The 23,089-nt window shown below is 43.0% G+C and overlaps 1 protein-coding gene across 6 annotated transcripts in view; it reads left to right on the top strand.

Moving 5' to 3' along the window:
- Positions 1–2,821: 2,821 nt before the first annotated feature.
- The window catches only part of ADRA1A (adrenoceptor alpha 1A), a 113,004-nt gene continuing 92,736 nt past the window's right edge, over positions 2,822–23,089 (top strand). Inside the window, exons 1-2 of one of the 6 annotated variants that reach the window (XM_027549965.1) lie at positions 2,822–3,556; positions 4,797–6,334. In XM_027549965.1, coding sequence (XP_027405766.1) covers positions 5,452–6,334 — 883 coding nt within the window. In that variant the 5' untranslated portion in view covers positions 2,822–3,556; positions 4,797–5,451. Of the gene's footprint in view, positions 3,557–3,630; positions 6,335–23,089 lie in introns of those variants that run through there. The other 5 variants (XM_027549966.1, XM_027549964.1, XM_027549962.1 and 2 more) reach the window with 5 other exon arrangements.

The following is a 23,089-nucleotide window of genomic DNA, read 5'->3' as shown; positions in this document are numbered from 1 at the left end:
TCAAACTATGATCTAAGTCAGAATCCTGTGAAGAAGAGAGGAAGGAAGAAGTACGGGGAAAGAAATATATCAGACTGTTCCACAGTTAGAAGAAAGTTTTGGCCAGCCAATGAGGAGCACATGAGACAAAGTCCCCCATTCAGGAAATCCCAGGTCTTATAGTAACAGGCCTGCATTAGAACTTCTTCCATGCTTAGCCATTGGTTGGGAGTAGCCCATAGGAAGTATAACATGAGCACAGGGATGGATCCAGAAGGACAAAATGTGGGACTGTCAGTCAATTATGCATCAGGAGATCTTGATAGCACATTTTCATGGCTGCCATAATATGTAAAGCATACTTACAAACCAATAAGACAAAAAGAGGAAACACCACTATAAAAATACCCATGGACATTACACCAAATTACCCATTAGCCACTTAGAATTATTTTCCCTTCTCTATGTTCCTTTGCATTCCAATGGATGGAAGAATCTCTGCCAGCCAGATTTGGGGTTATAATATACCAATGAGAGGAATTCCTGTGGAAGTTCTGAAAGGAAAAGAAAAGCAGAAGTCATCGTGCTCTGTGTACCACTGTTGCATAGGAATGAAGGCTTCAGCCCACAGCATATGTGAAGATTTTCCAGGAGATTTTTTTTTTCTGGATATTCTGCACATTATTGATCCTGAGGCAGCCGAATGCACTATTGCGATGTCCTGATATTCCTGTACTTACAGATTTCCTGTAAGCAAATAGCAGTTTTCCCTGATCTGTTTTCCAATCTTTCTTAACTGTCTCCAGAGTGAAAAAGTGAGAGTGAGTTTCATCCTGGTCTCACAGGAGGGCAGGAACAGACCTTTACCACTTCATAGCCTACTCTCACCTCACTGCACCTTCTCCTGGATCTCACTGAACATCTTCTGGGGCATCCATGTCAACCATTTTTTAAGGAGATGAATAGTTTCCTATTAGCCAGTCTGTGATTAGCTATGGAAAGATTGGTTCTGATAGTTTAGCAAATGTTGATGTTCACAGGTTTAGAAGCAGATTTGAAAGACCTACCTGGCACCATCCGGGGGCCAAGCTGGAAATAAAGAGCTGGCACGGGTTACTTGGTTGAGGGCACTGGGATTGTGAGTATGCTTATTAGTTAGGGATTGGAGATTGAGAGTTGCGAAGTCTTTGTACATTTTGACTCTGCAGAGTTGAGCGATTTTTACTTGCTCTTATTGATTACACTATTTCCTTATGTACCATGGAACAGATCTTACCAGAAAGCTTGCATTCATGCTAAAAGGTTAATGGATTAGAAATTAAACAATAATATAGTCCTCTGGTGGGTGGGATTTCTGAAGAACAGACATTGTATACATATTGGATGATAAGATGTAGGAGTCTTAGGGAACTGATACAGCCTTTCCAACCCAGGGGACTACATCTCAGAGAGCAAGTGGCTTAAGGATGAGAGCAAACCCAGATTTCCTGTCTCCTCTCATGTCTGCTTCTCCTTCAACATAGAATTCAGTTTATGAATAATAAAGCCATTTGTGTATTTATTTTTAAAATAATATTAAAGTCAAGTCAAAAAATTAATCAAATAGTATTAAAGTCTAATCAAACGTGACAAGTGTCAGTTGCTGTTTGTTGTTGTTGTTCAGCCTCTAAGTTGTGTCCAACTCTGTGACCTCATGGACTTTTAGCCTGCCAGGCTCCTCTGTCCATGGGATTCTCCAGGCAAGAACACTGGAGTGGGTTGCCATTTCCTTTTCCAGCTAACTGTCGGTACCACTCCTATAGATGTGGGGGTAGAATGGCATTGTTTTTAAGAAAGAGGTCATCTATACCTTAGGTCTTGAATGAAGCAAAAAAATCCCTTCTCCCTGCTTCCTCCTCCCCTGATCTTCCTGAGGGCATTCCTATGAGATACTTTGAGGCATACTGCTATGATAAAAGTCTTCCAAACATTTCCCTTGAAAAAGGTAATAATAAACTTCTGTTAAGGGAAGGGAATTCAAGTACTTCCCTCTCTGTTACTAGATTTAACGGAACCTACTATATTTTACAAACAGAGTGTTTTGCCTGAATCAATAAAAATGAAAGGAGGGGACTTAGGAGATGGGAATCAAGAATGGAGAAAATTCTGGCATTTCCCCAATATTCCAAAACACTTTATTCAACTGTAAGGTAAAAAGCACATGGGATTTATCAAAAAAAAAAGTAAATAAGACTGGCAATGTCAACTATTTGAACTCTAATTATTCATTCATTAAGAAAATTAAAGAGAAGTAATACTCTTTTGTGTGGGGGGGCGGGGTGGGGCAGTGGAGGGGAGGGGCACACTTCCCAGGTAACACCAGTGGTAAAGAATCTGCCTGCCAATACAGGAGACACAGGAGACACGGATTTGATTCCTGAGTCAGGAAGATCCCTTGGAGGAGGAAATAGCACTCTTGCCTGGGAAATCCTATGGACAGAATAGCCTGTCAGGCTACAGTCCATGGAGTGACAAAAGAGTCAGACACCACTTAGTGACTAGATGACAGCACTCTTTTAAAGGATATATTTTCTTATGGAAACTGGAAAATAATAAATGGCACTTTAAAAACACTAAGCTGTGTAAGAAACTGCAGTGGAACCAACATGCTTTCTTAATCCATTTGTCTGCAGAAATGAGAAGTGAATCATATTTCAAAAGGTTTAGATATGCTCATTTTATTCTTCTAGAATTATAATTTTATTGCAATCAGATTTATTGAAATTTATCTGATTTTACATTCTTCTTAAAACATCTGCAAATAATATAATTCACCTGCATATTTGGCATAACAATATGCTTCTTTTCTATTTTAACAGAACCTAGTCCAAGTGCTAATTGAATCAAGCTGTTCAAAAGTAAATCTACTGGGCATTTCTTTGAACACATCATACGCACTGTAATACTTGTCTGGCAAATGTCTATTTTTCTTTATTTTTAAAATCAGAGCATGTAAAGAAGTTATTTACTACAAATGAAAAAATTCCTTCTCCCCGCTTCCTCCTCTCCTCTCACACACTTTCTTAAAGTAAAGCGAGAACCTAATTCACTCAAAGTAAAAAGGCAAAAGCCAAAAATTAAAAAATAAAACAAAACCAAACAAAATTTAGTGGGCGCATAGGGCCTATTACCGCCGAGTAATACGGTAACAGCAGGAGATTACGGTACTAGCCGGGGCTACTGACTGTTTTACGTCAGCGAGAGCCGCAAAGTTCCTTGCCAGTCTTTGCTGATGTAGGGGAGCTGAATATTAAAAGGGCGAAGGTGGAGTTATTGCTTGACTGTATTTTTTTTTTTTTTTTCTTTTTCTGTTTTCTTTATTGTTAAAATTTCCAGGTAAAGCGTCTGTGAGCCAGGATCTTAAAGACGTCTCTGGTAGAGGGGTGAGTCAGCGGGTGCAAAACGACCGGGAACTGTTTGGTGGGAGAGACAGTCCCCTCTCCCCGCAGGGAGGCGGCGGCGGAGTTGCTCGGGGGACCGCGGGCCGCTCCACTTCTCGCGGCGCGCGCGCACCAGTGGCTCTGCATCCGCGCTCCAGGTGAGTGCGCTGCAGGGCCGGGCGGGTGAGGGCAAACCTCCCGGGGCCTCTAGGCGAGACCCTACTCCCACTTTCCCCAAGCTCCTGCTCCGTCTTTCACCCCTCTTCCCCACCCCACCGCGTTTCCCTCCTGTATTCTGGGAACTTATCTCCTAGTTAACAAGTGTGTTTTTAACAGCGTATTTATCTCTCCGCGGTAAGGGGAAACGGGTTTCTGCAGTTGCTTGCGTTCTGTTATCACCTGTGAGCTCTAGAACTTGAGATTTTCACAGAAGCCTTTGCCGAGGGAATCCCGCCTCGGGGCCCAGCCGCAAAGTGGGTCCCCACTCCCCCGCATTCCCACCGGAGTCCCTGTGGTCCGCTCGCAGCTATGGAAATCTACCTTTCTTACGCAGACGGTGGCCCTCGGCTCGGAAAATAAATACGAGGCGTCCCCTGGCCGCCGGCTTGATTTTTACGCCTACAAAATCCGCAGTGACTGCCGCCAGCAAAGCCCCTTAGGCTTAGCGATGCTCCCTGCTCCCACTCCTCCCCGGAACCCCCAGGGCCCTCCTGGGCGTGGCTAGAGGCTCGAGTCCTCCGGGACCCCTGATCCTGTGACTCGGAAAGGACTCTCGGACCTTTCCTAGAGTCGGGTTCAGCCCTCGTTGTGTCCCGAGGGCTTTGCTTCGGACCCGGCTTTCAGGCTGGCTTGGCTGGTCGACAGACCGGTGCGCTCCGCACACTCAAGTGTGAATTCCTCTGGCGTGAGCGTGCGCGTGGCACTGCCTCTGCGGTCCCCGGGTCTCGGCGACTCCCTCTCCCAGGCCGCCCCCTCCAGGTGACTGCGAAGCAACCTGTGCAAGTGGCCACCGGGTAGATCCTCCGGGTTTCCACCAGCTTGGCTCGGCGCGGCAAACCCTTCAGCCTCAAATCGCGCCACTCGGGCTAGATTTTAATTTCAAGCTAGATTTAAATTAATTTAATTTCAGATTTTAATTTCACGCCGGCCGTGCTAGAGCTTGGGGTGTGTTTGCCTCGGTCCTTGAAAACCGCCAGAGGCCGCGAGGAGGAGCGCGCCAGGGCAGGTGCCCAGAGGTTGGGCACAGCTAGCGGTCCCCTCCCGCGCGCTGGGCTGCGGCAGGACGGGTCGGGATCTCAGAGTCTGCGGGACTCCCGGCCGGGTCAGACCCCGCGTCTAGCACGGCCTCGCTCCCCGCGGCGGCCGGTTTAGACTCTGCATTTCTTTGCGCTCTTTCAGGACAACGCTGGCAAACTACGCTCCGCAGCCATCTCGCGCTTGGTGAACATTTCACATCCGCGTTTCCCCTTGGCCTGCGCGATCTATCATGAATCCAGCCACACCGAGTGTAACTGCGGGTGGAGAGAAGCGCCCAGATGCCAACGGTCCCCGCCTTTGAGAGTCGACGGCAGACCAGTACTTGCTTGTGGTTTGTTGGGGAAGACTGAAGTTTTGAATTCCAATTATGTGCAGAATGCTCAAACTTCTCACCCGGACGGAGCGGACAGTGCAGGAAAGGGGACTCCCATAACTCTGGGATTGCATTTTGCATCACGTCTCCCAGAGTTCCATGCTAAGGCTCGGATAGGGAGGGAGCTGGGGCCCCGGGCCAGCGCTACGGGTGGAGAGGGTCGGCTGGCAGCTCCGCGAGCCCCTGGCCATGTCGCCTTTAAAGCCCTACCCCTTTGCATGGCCTACTGAGGGTTTCCCGGGCTGGCCGGGGTTGCTTCCTCCCTGCACGTTCTCTCTTACCCCCAGACAACCCCAGCAGACAAGGCTCCTGGGAGCCGAGAGCTTTTGACTCCCCGCTCCCTCGCTCCCCTCCTCCTCACCCGCCGAGGGGTGGCCCTCAAGAGCCGGACTTTGCCGGCCCCGGCCCCGGGGGGCTGGGACCATGGTGTTTCTCTCCGGAAATGCCTCCGACAGCTCCAACTGCACCCACCCGCCGCCACCGGTGAACATTTCCAAGGCCATTCTGCTCGGGGTGATCTTGGGGGGCCTCATCCTTTTCGGGGTACTGGGGAACATCCTCGTGATCCTTTCCGTGGCCTGCCACCGGCACCTGCACTCGGTCACACACTACTACATCGTCAACCTGGCGGTGGCCGACCTTCTCCTCACTTCCACGGTGCTGCCCTTCTCCGCTATCTTCGAGATCTTGGGCTACTGGGCCTTCGGCAGGGTCTTCTGCAATGTCTGGGCGGCGGTGGACGTCCTGTGCTGCACGGCTTCCATCATGGGACTCTGCATCATCTCCATCGACCGCTACATCGGCGTGAGCTATCCTCTGCGCTACCCCACCATCGTCACCCAGAAGAGGGGCCTCATGGCCCTGCTCTGCGTCTGGGCGCTCTCTTTGGTCATCTCCATCGGGCCCCTCTTCGGCTGGAGGCAGCCGGCCCCGGAGGACGAGACCATCTGCCAGATCAACGAGGAGCCGGGCTACGTGCTCTTCTCGGCTCTGGGCTCCTTCTACGTGCCGCTGACCATCATCCTGGTCATGTACTGCCGGGTCTACGTCGTGGCCAAGAGGGAGAGCCGGGGCCTCAAGTCGGGCCTTAAGACCGACAAGTCAGACTCGGAGCAGGTGACGCTCCGCATCCATCGCAAAAACGCCCAGGTAGGAGGCAGCGGGGTGACCAGCGCCAAGAACAAGACGCACTTCTCCGTGAGACTGCTCAAATTTTCCCGCGAGAAGAAAGCGGCCAAAACGCTGGGCATCGTGGTCGGCTGCTTCGTCCTCTGCTGGCTGCCTTTTTTCTTAGTGATGCCCATTGGTAAGTCTTTACATCAGCTCTTCCCCTTCTGCTATCCTAGACTCACAGTCATGGGTGGACGAGAAAGGATCTGCATTTCAAACGGCAACGCTAGAAGGGCAGTTAGGAAAGACTTCCCTGTAGAAAAGTAAATTTTCATTCCCTTTCTGCTCCAATCTCACTTATATTCAGTCCTAGGGCACTTTTTCGACTACTGCAAAGTGGTTTCCCACCGATGCAGATTAATTGGTCTTCTTAATATCAACTTCTGTTAATGCTTTTAAGCCTGTGTTTAACTTAAAAACATCCATCCTTGGATTTCAAGTCTCTGAGTCTCCTCCACCAGGCACTTAGGCAGGGGCAATGGAATGTCACTTTCATCTCTGCTGCTGTGGACTGCAAATTCTCTTGGCCTAAAAATAAGCACGATGCTTATCCTGAACAAACTTGTGCAATTTGATTATTAGATTAGATTATTCCTAAGGGTTAGTGAAAATGGTCTGCTTATGTTCTATATCTGTGTTCATTTTGTTTTCTGGATTCTGTGTGGAAGAAACTATAACGAGCTACTGGCAAGAAAAAAATATATCTCCAAAACAGTTTAACCTTTAAAGAATTCAATATACTATTTCCAATAAGTAAATACATTCCCCTTTATTTTAATGCTAAGTATTAAAGCAAACAGTAATGTTACAGATCCAATTTCCACAAATGCTGAATGAGCTGTTGTCAGAACTAATTAGTTCATTATAAGTGTCAGCAAGCTGATGCACTTGGATTCATCATTTACCTCTGGAAGGCCTTCCTGACACCCCAGAATGGTTGTTTACTATTTTTAGTTTGTGAGCTCAAATGTAGACCCACACACATTGGTTATCCAGTAGCTCAAGCGAACAAAAAATTACAATAAAAAGTCATAAAAGTCTTTCTGTACTTTAGGGTCAATTTACATGGCATGTACTGAAAGTCCTTTTATTGGCAACACTGAGTGGTCATTGCCACTATTATTTTTTGAGGACTAACTATGTTTCAGACATTGACAATTTGATATCATTAGTCCTCTCAATAACTAAGTGAGGTATATGTTATTATTCCAAAATCACAAGTCAGGGGAAGGAATTCTTCAGGTTCTAAAGCTTTGCTGTCTACTGTCATAACCACTAGCCCCATGTGTCTATTGAATGTAAGTTAAAATTAAAGAAATTTAGTATTCAGTTGCTTAGTCCCACTGGACCATTTCAGGTGTTCGGCAGCCACATGTGGCCAGTGGCTACTGCTTTGAACAGCAGAGATATAGAGTATTTCCATCATTGCAGAAATTTCTACCCAACACAGCTGCTTGAGAGGCCCTTCCAAGTCCATTCTCTGGCCTTTCATCATTATTGCATTCTCTGCTTCTAGAATGACATCACAGCTTTGATTGTATTTATACAACCTTCTTTACCTGAGCCACTGCCTCCTTACCTATCATCTGCATCCCATCGCTTCCTCTTGAAGTTTGCACATTTAGTTATGCATCTGTTCACCTGTCAAGTACTGTATTTATTAAGCACTTGTTCTAGACACTTAGGGTGAACAAGGCAGAAAAGTCCTTGCACTGAGATGTTTGCAATCTTTGGGGAGAAATAGACAAAAACAAATAAATATACCTTTAAAAGTCAAGGATTAACAAGCACCATTTTAAAAGTAAACAGGATAATAAGAGAGAGACTGGGATGACAATGTGGTGAATGGCATGGAAACTCCTCTCTGAAGAGGTGATATTTGAGCAGAGACCTGACTGAAGTGAGGAGCAAGCTTTGCAAATTCTAGGAGGAAGAGTTTTCTGGGCAGAGTCAATACCCAGTGCAGAGCTGGCAAGGAACCTGACCTGTCTTTTAGGCCAAAGTAGAATTTGCATATTATTCTAATTGTGATGGTAAGTCATCCAATCAGAGGGGCTTTAGCACCTGAGTGGCTGGTCTTATATTTTTAAAGGATGGTTCTGGCTACTGGGAGGAGTGAGGGCTGTTTCCCAGATAAGAGTTGAAACAGGGAGACCACTTAGGAGACTGTTGGAGACATCAAGGGGGGGAAAGTGGGGAAGCCCTGTACTCAGGTAAGACAGGTGGGCTTGGTTCAAAGTGATCCCAGTTCAGTTCAGTTGGTCAGTCATATCCGACTCTTTTCAACCCCATGAACCGTAGCAGACCAGGCCTCCCTGTCCATCACCAACTCCCAAACTCATGTCCATTGAGTCAGTGATGCCATTCAACCATCTCATCCTCTGTCATCCCCTTCTCCTCCTGCCCTCAATCTTTTCCAGCATCAGGGTCTTTTCAAATGAATCAGCTCTTTGCATCAGGTGGCCAAAGTATTGGAGTTTCAGCTTCAACATCAGTCCTTCCAATGAACATCCAGGACTGATATCCTTTAGGATGGACTGGTTGGATATCCTGCAGTGCAAGGGACTCTCAAGAGTCCTCTCCAACACCACAGTTCAAAAGCATCAATTCTTCGGTGCTCAGCTTTCTTTATAGTTCAACTCTCACATCCATACATGACTATTGGAAAAACCATAGCCTTGACTAGATGGACCTTTGTTGACAAAGTAATGTCTCTGCTTTTTTAATATGTTGTCTAGATTGATCATAACTTTCCTTCCAAGGAGTAAGTGTCTTTTAATTTCATGGCTGCAATCACCATCTGCAGTGATTTGGGAGCTCAAAAAAATAAAGTCAGCCACTGTTTCCACTGTTTCCCCATGTATTTGCCATGAAGTAACGGGACCAGATGCCATGATCTTAGTTTTCTGAATGTTGAGCTTTAAGCCAACTTTTTCACTCTCCTCTTTCATCAAGAGGCTCTTTAGCTCCTCTTCACTTTCTGCCATAAGGGTGGTGTCATCTGCATATCCGAGGTTATTGATATTTCTCCCGGCAATCTTGATTCCAGCTTGTGCTTCTTCCAGCCCAGCGTTTCTCATGATGTACTCTGCATATAAGTTAAATAAGCAGGGTGACAATATACAGCCTTGACGTACTCCCAATAGGCACTTATTTCAGAGGTACAACTGACAAGTTTGGACATAGCATATAAAAAAAAGAGAGGAGTAGAGACAACTCTTGGGTTTTAGGCCCTAAAAACTGGGTAAATAGTAGTATTTCCTGATACTGGAGAAACTAAAGAATGATGGGGTGGTAAGGGGTTGGCAGGAATATGAAGCACAGTGCTTATTTTATACAGTTCATGCTGAGAAGTGTCTATTAGATGCACGATTAGATATGTCAGGTAGGCAGTTACATGCATGTATTTGGAGCTAAGAGGGGAAGCTGTTTATGTTTATCCAAGTTTATGATACAAACTTGGGACACATCCACATATTTCCACAGAAATGGAAAGATATGCAAGTGAGAAAGTGTGGAGAGGAACGAGAGATGAAGACTGAGCCTTGGATCCTGATATTTGAGGGTCAGGAAAAGGAAGAGAAATGATCAGCAAAAGAAACTGAGAAGGAGTGGCCAGGGAGGTAAAAGAAGGTGATGTCCTGGAAACTGAATGGAGATGTTTCATGAAGGCGGGAGTCATCAGTTGTCACATGCAGTTGCTAGACCAAGTCAGAGGAGGACTGGGAATCCACCATGGACTTGGCCTTGTAGAGGTCTTTGATGATATGAGGAAGTCCTGAAGGAAATGGCAACCCACTCCAGTATTCTTGCCTGGAGAATCCCATGGACAGAGGAGCCTGGCAGGCTACAGTCCCTTGGGTCGCAAAGAGTTGGACATAACTGAGCAACTAACACTTTCTTTGAGGACAGTAGTTTCAGTGGAGTGATGGAGACGAAAGCCTGATTGTGCACTTTTTTGAGAGACTGAAAGGTGAAGTGAAAGGGTTTTGCTAGACTGTGGGACAGGGAAAGGCAGTGTAGCTATAAGGATCTAGAGAAAATTTTCAAAGGTGGGAGATAGGATATCATGTTTATTTTCTGATGGAAATGATGGCCTAGAGAGATCCTGATGGTACAGGCAAGGGAGGAGACAAGAGGGTTTGAAAATGATGGGGAAGCCAGAGTGTATGGGCACAGAGGCAGTAGGTAAGGAGGGGAAAGGTCAAGATCACTTCCAAATACATGCATGTTCTCCATGAAATAAGACTCATGGTCATCTCAAAATTTGATGAAATTTATGTATTTTTAAAACTAAGCTGATTTTAATTTCAGAATGACTAAGAGAATAGAAAACATTCGTTTTAAAAAAGCAAATGTTCCTACCAAGCAAACAGCATCATTGTTAGAGTTAAATTTTAGATATAGATAATGCTGATGGCTTCAGCCTGGCTTGCTTTATACATCAGGAGCAAATTGTAGTCAGATGAAAGTACACATCAGCTTAATTTCTCTTGCTTTGGGTTCCCTTCTCATCATTAAAAAGAAATGAACCAAATGTCTAAGTGTTTATGAAAATGTCCTGTGGCATCTCTATTCCCTATTTTCAATAAATTGAGTTGGAAAGAAAAAATGTAATTAAGATCATCAACTAAGAGTGAGGAAGGAATAGGAAGTGATGGTAGTTTGAGGAGTAAAAGAAAATGTGAAAGATCAGTCTTTGAGTTGAGAGAGTAAATAGATTATGGAAATTTTCTAGAGTTGCCAGGAGGTCCTGAGGACATGTTTGAGACTTAAGGTCATTTATTTAAAGGAAGACTAATCAAGAAGGCTGAATGCTGGTCTCTCACAGCTACGAGGCTGGGAATGATAGGGAATGTTGCTGATGACTGATTATATCTAGGGGCTGAAGTAAAGAAGGGGAGACTGTGAAGGAACATAGGCTAGATCAGATTGTGCTGTTTATGCGCTCACTCAGTCATGTCTGACTCTTTGTGACTCCGTAGACTGTGGCCCATTAGGCTCCTCTGTCCATGGGATCATCCAGGAAAGAATACTGGAGTGAGTTGACATTTCCTCTTTCAGGGGATCTTCTCGACCCAAGGATCGAACCACATCTCCTGAGGCTCCTAAATTGGATTAAGGGTCATACAGAGCCACATGGTGGGAACAGCTCAGATAAGGATGGGTGACTGGGAGTTTGGGACTTCCAGTGGTGGCTTAGCTATCCAAGAAGATGAGCATGATAGACTGGATCTTGAGTCCATCTAGGGGAAAGGAGACTCTGGTCTTATCAGAGCTTCTCTTGTGTATCTGCTGTCTTGGGAAGCTGGTAATGTTGAAATGAAAATGGGCACTCCTCCGTCCATAGGATTCTCCAGGCAAGAATACTGGAGTGGATTGCCATTTCCTTCTCCAGGGGACCTTCTCAAACCAGGGATCGAACCCACATCTCCTGCATTGCAGGCAGACGCTTTAACTTCTGAGCCACCAGGGAATAACTGAAAATGGGCACAAGATCACTAAACCTACCAAATCTATGGTCCACAGTTTCTTTTTGACACCAAACAAATAAGACATTGTTTCTTCCCAGAGTGATTGGCTGTATAATAAGTGCCAGGCACGGTGTTAGAACAAAAAGTTGACCAAAGCACAGACTCTGCCCTCAAGGGTCTCACAGTCTAGTTAAGGAGACAAATTGAAAACAATGATCACAAATCTATGAGATTGGTCCTCAAAGTGATATTAGAAATGCTAAAGAATAGAATAGTGAATGATGTCTGGAAATCACTACAGAAGCATCTAGATGTCTCGCAGTTGACTTAGCAGGGACTTGAAGACTGCACTGCATCTCATGAGCCATCAGTGAGACGTTGTTTGTTTTTAGTAACTATCTTAAGTACATTTTTCATGCAAAATGTGGAGAGAAGAATAAATATGCCATTATATTATTATACCCAAGGGACATGAGCTCTTAAGTAGGACAAGTAGTCTCTTGGGAAGAGAGCTTATGGGTTTGCCCTCAGCTGCCAGAGGACAGAGGGCTTAGAAACTAAAATCAAAGCAGGGGTGGATGTACTGTGCAAAGCTGAGGGTGAAGCACCCATGTGTGCAGGAACCAAGCCAGGATAATCAGGTGAGGGGGGCCTCCCATCTCATTGCTGAAGGCCCCTCTGGATTTGTGAGAAGGTTCTGTCTCCCCATGGATTCCACACTTCACTCTCTCCCCAGTTCTTCCCCACCAGGGCTGGGTTGGTTGCCGGGCTGAATAGCCTGATTACAGGTAGAAATCTGACTTTTCTGCCTTCAAGTCTAAGTCTTGCTAGCCTTGTCTTCTTCCCATATCCTAAATATTTGCTTGAAATTGAGGACCCCTTCAGGGGAGGGAGATTACACTTGATGTAATGATCAGTCATTTATACCCGAGAGTGAATTTTTTAAATTTTATTTTTGCTTATTTATTTTTATTATTTTTGGTTGTGCTTGGTCTTTTCTGCTGTGCAGGGGCTTTCTCTAGTTCCAGTAAGTGGGCTTCCCTTTGCATTGGCTTCTCTTGTTGTGGAGCATGGGCTCTAGGGCACACGGTCTTCAGTAGTTGCAGCTCGTGGGGTCTAGAGAAAGGGCTCAGTTGCTCCAAGGCATGTGGGATCTTCCTGGACCAGGGATTGAACCCATGTCCCATGCATTGGCAGGCGGATTCCTAGCCACTGAACCACCAGGGAAGTCCTAGAGTGAGTGAATGTTCTTAGAAAACAAGTTTTGATCATGAAGCTAAATAAAAAGAATTTGAAGTTGTTAGCCTTCAACATCAGAGAAGGCGATGGCACCCAACTCCAGTACTCTTGCCTGGAAAATCCCATGGATGGAGGAGCCTGGTAGGCTGCAGTCCATGGTGTCGCAAAGAGTTGGACACGACTGAGTGACTTAACTTTCACTTTTCACTTTCATGCATTGGAGAAGGAAATGACAACCCACTCCAGTGTTCTTGCCTGGAGAATCCCAGGGATGGGGGAGCCTGGTGGGCTTCTTTCTATGGGGTCGCACAGAGTCAGACATGACTGAAGTGACTTAGCAGCAGCAGCAGCCTTCAACATATGAAAGAAGGAAGGGTATAAACTGTGCCTCAAGGAACCTTGGGACCTGGAGTGTGTGTTTCATCTTTGCCTATTACATTCTTTTGTCTAGAGCCAACTGGTACCAAAGGCAGTGTGCTGGATGGAGAAAGTATTGACCTGAGATTTCAACCTAGGCTTTCTTTTTTCATAAAATATGGGATGTTATATGGGTCAGCTGCCTAATATAGCACCTAGCACAGAGCAAATGGCAATAAATGTTCATCTTATCTGAATTCATATGTTTCACGGATCATTACTGACATATGTTGATGTGGGATGTTGCCATGAAGAGTGGATGCCTTTGGAGGTCTGGGCAAAAGAAAGCATCAGAGAGAAGGGGATGAGGGGGGAAGCATTTACTGAACACTTGGTTATACGCATCAGAACTCTGAACACATCTGATTTACATTCAAAATAAGTATTATTATTGCACTGAGCCATTGCCATTATCTCTGAATGAAAGGAGAGAGCACTGGCTGAGCCATGCTTCAGATGGACATTACTATTTGAGAATTATTTTAAAATTAAAAAAAAAAAAACAGTACAGCAACTTCCCTGGCAGTCCACTGGTTAAGATGCCATGCTTCCACTGTAGAGTCTGTGGGTTTGATTCCTGGTCGGGGAACTAAGATCTCACGTGCCACATGGTATGGCCAATTAAAAAATAACTTATTTTGAAAAAGTTTATAGATGTTTTTTTAAAAAAGACAGCACATGGTAAGGAGGGAGAATGTTTTAAGATGCAGTGTCCAGGAGAAGGCAATGCAGGCAAGATGATTACCAGGTGGAAGCAGTGAGGCATAGTCATTTATTCATTCAGCAAAACTTCATTGAGCATCTCCTATGTGCCAGGTAGCTAGAGAATTCCTGGAGATAAAGACAAATCCTTGCCCTAGTGGAGCTGAAAAACTGCACAATACATAGCAAGTTTCAGATGGTGCTGTGTGAAAAGTAACAAGAAAAAGGGGTGAGTGCACATAATGACATTGGAGAAGGCGATGGCACCCCACTCCAGTACTCTTGCCTGGAAAATACCATGGACCGAGGAGCCTGGTGGGCTGCAGTCCATGGGATCGCGAAGAGTCGGACATGACTGAGCAACTTCTCTTTCACTTTTCACTTTCATGCATTGGAGAAGGAAATGGCAACCCACTCCAGTGTTCTTGCCTGGAGAATCCCAGGGACCGGGGAGCCTGGTGGGCTGCCGTCTATGGGGTCACACAGAGTCGGACATGACTGAAGTGACTTAGCAGCAGCAGCAGCTGCATCACATAGGTAGGTGTGTGTGTGAAGTCGTGTCCAACTCTTTGTGACCTCATAGACTGTGGCCCCTAGGCTCCTCTGTCCATGGGATTTCCCAGGCAAGAATACTGGAGTGAGTTGCTATTTTCTTTTCCAAGGATTATCATTTCCTTCTCTAGGGGATGTTCTTGACCCAGGGATTGAACCCACATCTCTTGCATCTCCTACATTGCCAGACAGGTTCTTTACCAGCTGAGCCATGGGGGAAGCCCCTTGCTGCACCACAAATCATCTCAAAATTTAGTAACTTAAGGCAACAATCCTGCTATGGCTTGTGACTGTAGGGCAGTTATGAGTCAAGGTCTAGTTTATTGGGCTGTTGGGATGTTAGAATTGGTGGCCGCTTTTCCCCAGTAGTTGAAGCCAGCTCTCCTGCAGTGTGGCACTTCTCTCCAAGAGAATCGGGGCAGAAACTGCCAGGCTTCTGAAGCACAAGACCCAGACCTGGCCCAGGGTCACTGCTGCCTCATTCTGCAGGAAAACCAAGTCACCGAGGCCAGTATACCTTCAAGGGGAGGGAAACAGACTCACCTCCTGGTGGGAGAGCAGATTTGCAAAGGAATAAGGGGATTATTGCAACCATCTTCCAGTACATCTTCCTCACAACTGTATCAGGCAGCATTTCTCATTCATCTTCCAGTTACTTATCGAGAATGTCCCATATATTGGGGTTTATGAAATGTAACCATGTAAAAACAACCTCGGTGTTTGCCTTCCTGCAGGCTTCTAATCTCCATGAGGAGACAGACATGAATCAGATAACCATATAAAAATGCCAAAATTGTGTACAAGGAAGAGGATGGAGTGGTACCTTGGAAACATGTACTGTGGATAAGAGTGACCCTGGGCGAGAGGGTAGAATAGGCTTGCTGGGAAGGAGAGCTTGACCCTCTTGACCTTGATCTTTGGGGCTGAGATCTGTAGACCAAGGAGCTGTTAATTGGCTAAAAGGAGACTGGAGGGAATGAGATGGATAAAGACTCTGATAAGACTGTACTGAAGGGTCATTTTTATGAGTTTGTGTTTTTATTTGAAGATGACCAGGAACAAGGATGACATGATCAAGTTTATATGTTAAGTTATCAGAGGCTTAGCAAAAAGAAGACTGGCTAGACCAGTTGGGAGACATTGACCCAGGACAGGTGAGAGATACCTTGCCAAATAGGATCCTTCTCACTCGAGGTTGAAAATATTTATTTCCGCGAGCTGCCACAGAGTTCTCAAATGCCTCTTGTGTCATTGCCTTCAGAGCAGATTTACGAGAAAAGCTTTCCCTGATCACAAATAGTCTAACCAGACTTGGCTTTAAATTAATTGTGGCTCTTTCCACAAGACGAATCTGTCATTGGAGATTTACCATCATATTCCAAAGAATGTGCCTCAGGCTCAGAAGACGTCTACGATGAGTTCTAACAAAGCTTTGAACAATAACTGACTCTTTTAAACCAACTGTGTACAGGCAAGTCAGTACTCCGAAAGAGACACCACTTAGTGACCTAGGTATTGCTGTGTTTTCTTATTTCGTGGTTGCAGGTTCAGGCGGAAGGATTTTTCCTAAGGCATTTTCCCCATTGGACAGGTTTACTGTCTTTTAGTCCTTTAACTTGGTTTTCCATCTGGACATGTGTATAGTGACTTTTCATCTTGAAACTGCATTTTTCTTTACTATTTGAAGTCCCCCCCATATTTTTATATTTGAAATCCACTCCCCTCGTATCAGTCATTTCTATTTCAATTTTGTATTGTGAAATCGCTCATCTGTGCTCTTTGGCCACTTTTTTGTTAAGCCACTGAGTTTTACTTCTTTTCCATTTGTAAGTTTATTGTATACATTGATCATATTAATCACTTATTACTGTATATCTTGAGTTGCCAGTTTTCTCATGCTGTATTCAGACATGCTGAGAAAATACAGCTTCTTTTTCAAAAACTGATGTGATCTTTTTAATGAACTCCCAGGGGATGGACGGACACACACACACACACACACACACACACACACACACACACTTTTAGTTAAACCCAGTAAGTTCAGTCAAATCCAATCATTTAAGCAGCATCTTTATGTACTCAGCATCTCTTGGATAACTCAGCATTGCAGGTTTGCATGCTAAATTGTTAATCAGGGGCACATGTTATGGTTATTGGGATACTGGGTGATAGGAAATTATCAGGTCCTAGGTTGATCTCTCTGGAGAAGGCAGTGGTAACCCACTCCAGTATTCTTGCCTGGAGAATCCCAGGGAGGGGGAAGCCTGGTGGGCTGCCGTCTATGGGGTCGCACAGAGTCAGACATAACTGAAGCGACTTAGCAGCAGCAGCAGCAGGTTAATCTCTCATGGTGATTTTTAGTTTCTGGCACTGGGGATGTTGCTTTAGTCTAGTGGCTGGCCCCAGGTGCCAGTCTCTAGCCATCACACAGCTGTCCCCGATGAGTCTGAGGGTGCTCACCCACGGACAGTTGCCCCACCTAATGACCCAGCCCTCTTAAGTCATTATAGGTTTATCTTTTTATCTCCATTTGATTCCTGGCTGGGGTGATGCTTGTTCTATTGCCATTGGCCAAGGAGTCACTTTGTAACAGCCCGCGTGGTCACTGTTCACAGGCTCCTGAGCTAAATTCTCAATGATGTTTCATCATTGTCTGAAGGCATGGAGAGCCCTATGGGTTCCTCCAAGTTTACACCACTCACACCACACCTCACCATACCTCACCACACCACACCACTCCAGACCATACCACACCTTACCATACCACACCACACCACTCCATACTACACCACACCACACCACTCCACACCACACCAAACATTTGTGCCAACCCACACCTACTCTTCTGCACCCAGCCACACGGGCTGTGACTTTAGCAGATGTAATAGCCCTCTTGTGTCATCTCCCAGATGCCAGGATGGAGAGTGGGAAAAGCCACCTTCATTTCCAACTCTGTCTTAACAGCCTCTGCAGTGCTTGTCAAGAGGGGAGTTTGGGAACCCCAGGTTTTCTCTTTTCGCTTCCTCCTTCCCCACTTCCCCCACTGTCCACCTGTGGAGGGCAGATACAGAAAGCTTTCCCTTCCTTTTTCTGGCTAAAAGGGACCCTCCTTTGAACCACATACTCCTCCTCCTCCATGCAGGCAGAGAGAGGTATAGGTTTACTAAAAAGGGAATAAAGACGAGGGATATTTAACAGTTTTATAATCTTTATACATATTTAGCAACTATTCTTCTCTTTTTTTTTTTTGCATTTTATCCTTTTTGTCCTTTTACAAATACATAGACTTTTAAAATTTTTATGTAGTCTCATATTTTAATGTTTCTTCATGGATTGTGCCTTGTAGGGGACCCTTGGAGAGATCTTCCCCCATGTAACTCAGATAACCTCTATTTTCTCCTAGTTCTTTTAGAGCATCATTTATCATCTACCTGGAATTTAGTTTTGTATTTTGGTAGGTGATGTCTAACTGTATTTATGTTGAAATGGCTAGCCAGATATTCTTTTTTTAAAAGATTTTTATGTGGACCATTTTTAAAGTCTTTATTGAATTTGTTACAATATTGCTTCTATCTATGTTTTGGTTTCTTGGCCCTGAGGTGTGTAGGATCATTGCTCCCTGACCAGATTGAACCCACGCCCCCTGCATTCAAAGGCGAAGTCTTAACCACTGGACCACCAAGGAAGTCCCTAGCTAGATACTCATGAAAGACTTTTTGAATAATCTATCCTTTCCCATCTTTGGGAAACTGCCTTTGTTACATTAGGAAGAAAATGTAGCACTAATAGCAGAGAGACAGATAAATGTAACAGAAGTGGAACTCCCACTTCTGTTACATTTATCTGTCTCTCTGCTATTAGTGCTACATTATTTTAGCTTCTGTGGTTTCGTAATACACTTTCATATTTTGGGGGTGAAGGCACCTGGATGAATATTGTTTTTCAACATTATTTTGTCTGTCTTTGCACGTTCATTCTTCCAGGAAAATTCTGAGCTCATTTTGTCCAGTTACATCTCCTACTCCACCAACACCACTGTTCACATACATGTATGTTCACATACATGCTCTCACACATACACACACAAATCCTGTCACATGTTATTCATAATTTTTGGATATATAGATCAATTTGAAAGGCACCATCTTTATCACACTGAGACCTCCTGTAAAGAAATATGACATCTGTAAGTCAACAGTACTTCAATAAAAAATATAATATTTCTCCATTTACTTCCCAAATTATTTTTTGACTATTGTTTGCACTTTGCTTTTAGTCACACTTACTAACATGTTCTTGAAAAATGATTGTTACAAAGAAGTTGGGAAATGCTGCTTTGGGTATTTCATCATTAGATATGACACTGTTGGTTTTTAGATCAATATCCTTCATCATATCAAGGAATTATTTTTCTACAGTTTATAGAACAATTTTATCAAAATGAATTTTTAATTTTATCAACTGTTGCCTTTTTAATAGGCATCAATATAATATTTTTCATTGACATCGAGTTGATCAATTTTATTTCCTAATAATAACCAATCATGTATTCTTGGATTAAATTCTAGCTGATCAGTGGTATTATTCTTTTTTATGTTGCTATATTCTACTAAATATTTTATTTCTGGTTTGCATCTATATTTCTATGTGAAATGAATATATTTTTTTATTTTACAGTGGTGTTTTTGTTGCTTTTTTGGTTTCAAGATTATGTTAGCTTTATAAAATGAATTGCGACACTTTTCCTTTTTTTCTACTATCTGTAACAATTTAAATAGCATAAGAATTATGTGTTCCTTGAAGGTCTGAAAGAACTTGCCCATAAAACATCTGGGTATAGCACCTTTTATGGAAGCAGCTCTTGGAGACTGTTTTCTATTTCTTCCATGGATAGTGGTCTATTCTGATTGTCAGATTTGATAATCTTTGTTTTCTTCTTTTCTATTTTCCTTCTTATTGAGGTCCTACATTTTAGCACAGAATTCTACATGAAATTCTGTTATCTTTTCATTTCTTTTCAATCTCTCTCATTTTGTACACCATCTATTTATGTTTTCTCACTTTCTGTCTTCACTGAGATGTCTTGAAAGATTGTTCATTTCATTAGTTTTTTTTCAGAGAACCCACATCCTGAATTTATTAATCATTTTTCTCTGTTTTCCAGGCCACTAATTTAAGCTCTAGACATTTCCTTTGTTTTTCTGGTTGTATTTTGTTCTTTTATGTTAACGAGCAGAATGTTTGGTTCATGTATTTTAATTTTTCTCGTCTAAGATTAAAAATTACCAAAGTTGTTCATTTTCTTCCCTGCAGCTTGAGTTTCTTGCCTTATGTTTTGCTAGGCAGTGCTCTCATCCAGTTTTTTTTTCCCTCTGTTTGTAGCTCTTTAGTCTTACAGGAACTGAAGAGGATTTCTTGTATTGTTGTTGTTGCTTGTTATTTGAACAGTAATTGGTGCTTTTATCCCCTACTTTTTGGTTGTTGTATCATTTTTATTGCAAAATTTCATTTATGTGATTGTGATTATCAAAACTGTTATATTATTTATTGTCACTATTTTTCAAAAAATATTAAAACAAACATTATCTAGAGTTCTATGTTTCCAAAAAGTAAAAACTATTTAGAAGATAAAAATATATAAATCTATAGGCTATTTGAACAATAGACCTAAGGAGGATATTATTTTTTCTTTTTTTAAAGTTTATTTTTAATTGGAGAATAATAGCTTTACAATATTATGTTGGTTTCTGCCATACATCAACATGAATCAGCCATAAGTATACATATGTCCCCTCCCTCTTGTACCTCCTTCCCACCTCCCACCCCATCCCACCCCTCTAGGTCATCACAGAGCACCGGGTTTGAGCTCCTTGTGTCATACAGCAAATTCCCACTGGTTATCTGTTTTGCGTATGGTAATGTATATATCTCAGTGCTGCTCTCTCAATTTGTCCCACTCTCTCCTGCCCCCACTGTGTCCACAGATCTGTTCTCTATCTCTGCGTCTCCATTGCTGCTCTGCAAATAGGTTCGTCAGTATCATCTTTCTAGATTCCATATCTGTGTGTTAGTACGCATTGGTTTTTCTCTTTATGACATACTCATTGTGTATAATAGTCTTTAGTTTCATCTACCTCATTAGAACTGACTCAAATGTGTTCGTTTTTATGGCTGAGTAATATTCCATTGTGTATATGTACCACAATTTCTTTATCCATTCATCTCTCAGTGGGCATCCAGGTTGCTTCCATTTCCTAGCTATTGTAAATAGTTCTGCAGTGAACATTAAGGTACATGTATCATTATCAGTCAATTATTATTGATAACAATACATGTACCCTAATGTAGTGGGATTGTTAGGTCATATGGTAGTTTTTTTATCCCCTATGTTTAAAAACCAATTTCAGATTTACTGCATTGTGATCAAAGAATGTAAACCCAATAATTTATAGCTTATGAAATGTATTAGCTTTTTTGATTATTTGATATATGATCAATAATTAGCACATTTAATAGACTGAATGTTGATAAGATATATTTTAATGTTAACAGTGGTGTTTTTGAGATCTTTATTCATTATTTATTATCTTTATCTCACTTTGTCAGTCAAGAGAGGTGTGATAAACCTTCCTACTGCTACTGTGAATAATTCTTCCAATTCTTTCTTATATTTTTAACAAGTTTTGCTTTAAATATGTTGATGTAGATGACTAATACTAGAAAGATTAAATCAATAATACCTTCATTTAAAGAGAGGCTTTTGTCCTGTTTATTTTCCCTTGATATGTACATTTTAAAAAATTAATATTGAAGTCTCTAACATATTTTTGTTTGCATTGTCAACATACCTTTGCCCATATTTTTATATATCAGATTGTGTATCTTGTATCAAATGGATTTTTCAGAGTCTGTGAAAAACATCCAGTCTAATCTGGATGTTATTCTCTTAGTAAAAATTTAACTAATTTTCATTGATTATAACATTTGGATTAATTTTGTCTTCTGGTTTTGGGTTGAGATCCCTGGGTTGAGAAGATCCCCCTGGAGGAGGGAATGGCAACCCACTTCACTATTCTTCCCTGGGAAATCCCAAGAATCTGGGTCTCCTGCACTGCAGGCAGATTCTTTACCATCTGCACCACCAGGGAAGCCCAGAAAGAAAGAGTTAGTTGCTCAGTGGAAGCAACCTATATGTCCATCAACAAAGGAATAGATAAAGATGTGGTACATATATACAATGGAATATTACACAGCCATTAAAAGACCAAAATAATGCCATTTGCAGCAATGTGGATAGACCTAGAGATTGCTATACTAAGTCAGAGAAAGACAAATATCATGTGATATCACTTATATGTGGAATCTAAAAAAAGGGTACCAGTGAACTTATCTACAAAACAAAAATAGCTCCAGTCCATGGGATCTCAAAGAGTCAGACACGACTAAGCGACTATTAACTGGATATTGTAAATAGCGCTGCAGTGAACTTTGAGGTGCATGTACCTTTTTGAGTTATGGTTTTTTCAGGGTATATGCCCAGTAGTGGGATTGCTGGATCATGTGATAACTCTATTTTCAGGCTTTTAAGGAACCTCCGTTCTGTTCTTCATAGTGACTATACTATTTTACATTCCCACCAGCAATGTAGGAAGGTTCTCTTTTCTCCACACCCTCTCTAGCATTTATTATTTGTAGATTTTTTGATGGTGGCCCTTCTGACCAATGTGAAGTGATACCTTATTGTGGTTTTAATTTGCATTTCTCTAATAATTAGTGATGTTTAACATCTTTTCCTGTGCTTTTTAACGATTTGTTTTCTTTGAAGCGACGTCTATTTTGGTTCTTCTGCCCATTTCTTGATTGATTTGTTTGTTTTTGTGATATTGAGCTGCACAAGCTCTTTGTATATTTTGGCAATTAATCCCATGTTGGTTGCTTCATTTGCAAATATTTTCTCCCATTCTGAGAGTTGTCTTTTCATTTTGTTCCCTGCACTCTTTTAAAAGTGAAGTTTTATACCTGAGAATCTCTGATTCCTCAAATCAATCTCATCTACTGAACAGCTGAATCTTTTCACATAAACAGTAATTCTCTTTTTGTTCAGCCTCACGAGGGTGACCTAATAATAACATTTGAAATGGGCTCTGTTTGGAATTGGTTGGGTCCCAGTCCAAACCTTTCAGACCCAGATTAAGGGACTTTCAGGTGGTGCTGGTGGTAAAGAACCTGCCTGCCAATACAAGAGACATAAGAGATAGAGTTCAATCCCTGGGTTGGGAAGATCCCCTGAAGGAAATGGCAGCCCCCTCCAGTATTCTAGCCTGGAGAATCCTATGGACTGAGGAGCCTGGTGGGCTACAGTCCATGGGGTCACAAAGAGTCGGACATGACTGAAGCCACTCCACATGCACATGAGGGGTGAAGGAAAAGAATTGTCCTTGTTGTAGTTCACATTTGCCAGAATCTTGATCTGTTTATCCATAGGGAGCAGAGGAGACAGAAGG

The sequence above is a fragment of the Bos indicus x Bos taurus genome, chromosome 8 (genome assembly GCF_003369695.1).
Source record: "Bos indicus x Bos taurus breed Angus x Brahman F1 hybrid chromosome 8, Bos_hybrid_MaternalHap_v2.0, whole genome shotgun sequence".
Taxonomy (NCBI): Eukaryota; Metazoa; Chordata; class Mammalia; order Artiodactyla; family Bovidae; genus Bos; species Bos indicus x Bos taurus.
The sequence above is the reverse complement of the archived record's forward strand: the minus strand, read 5'-3'. Positions and strand labels throughout refer to the sequence as shown.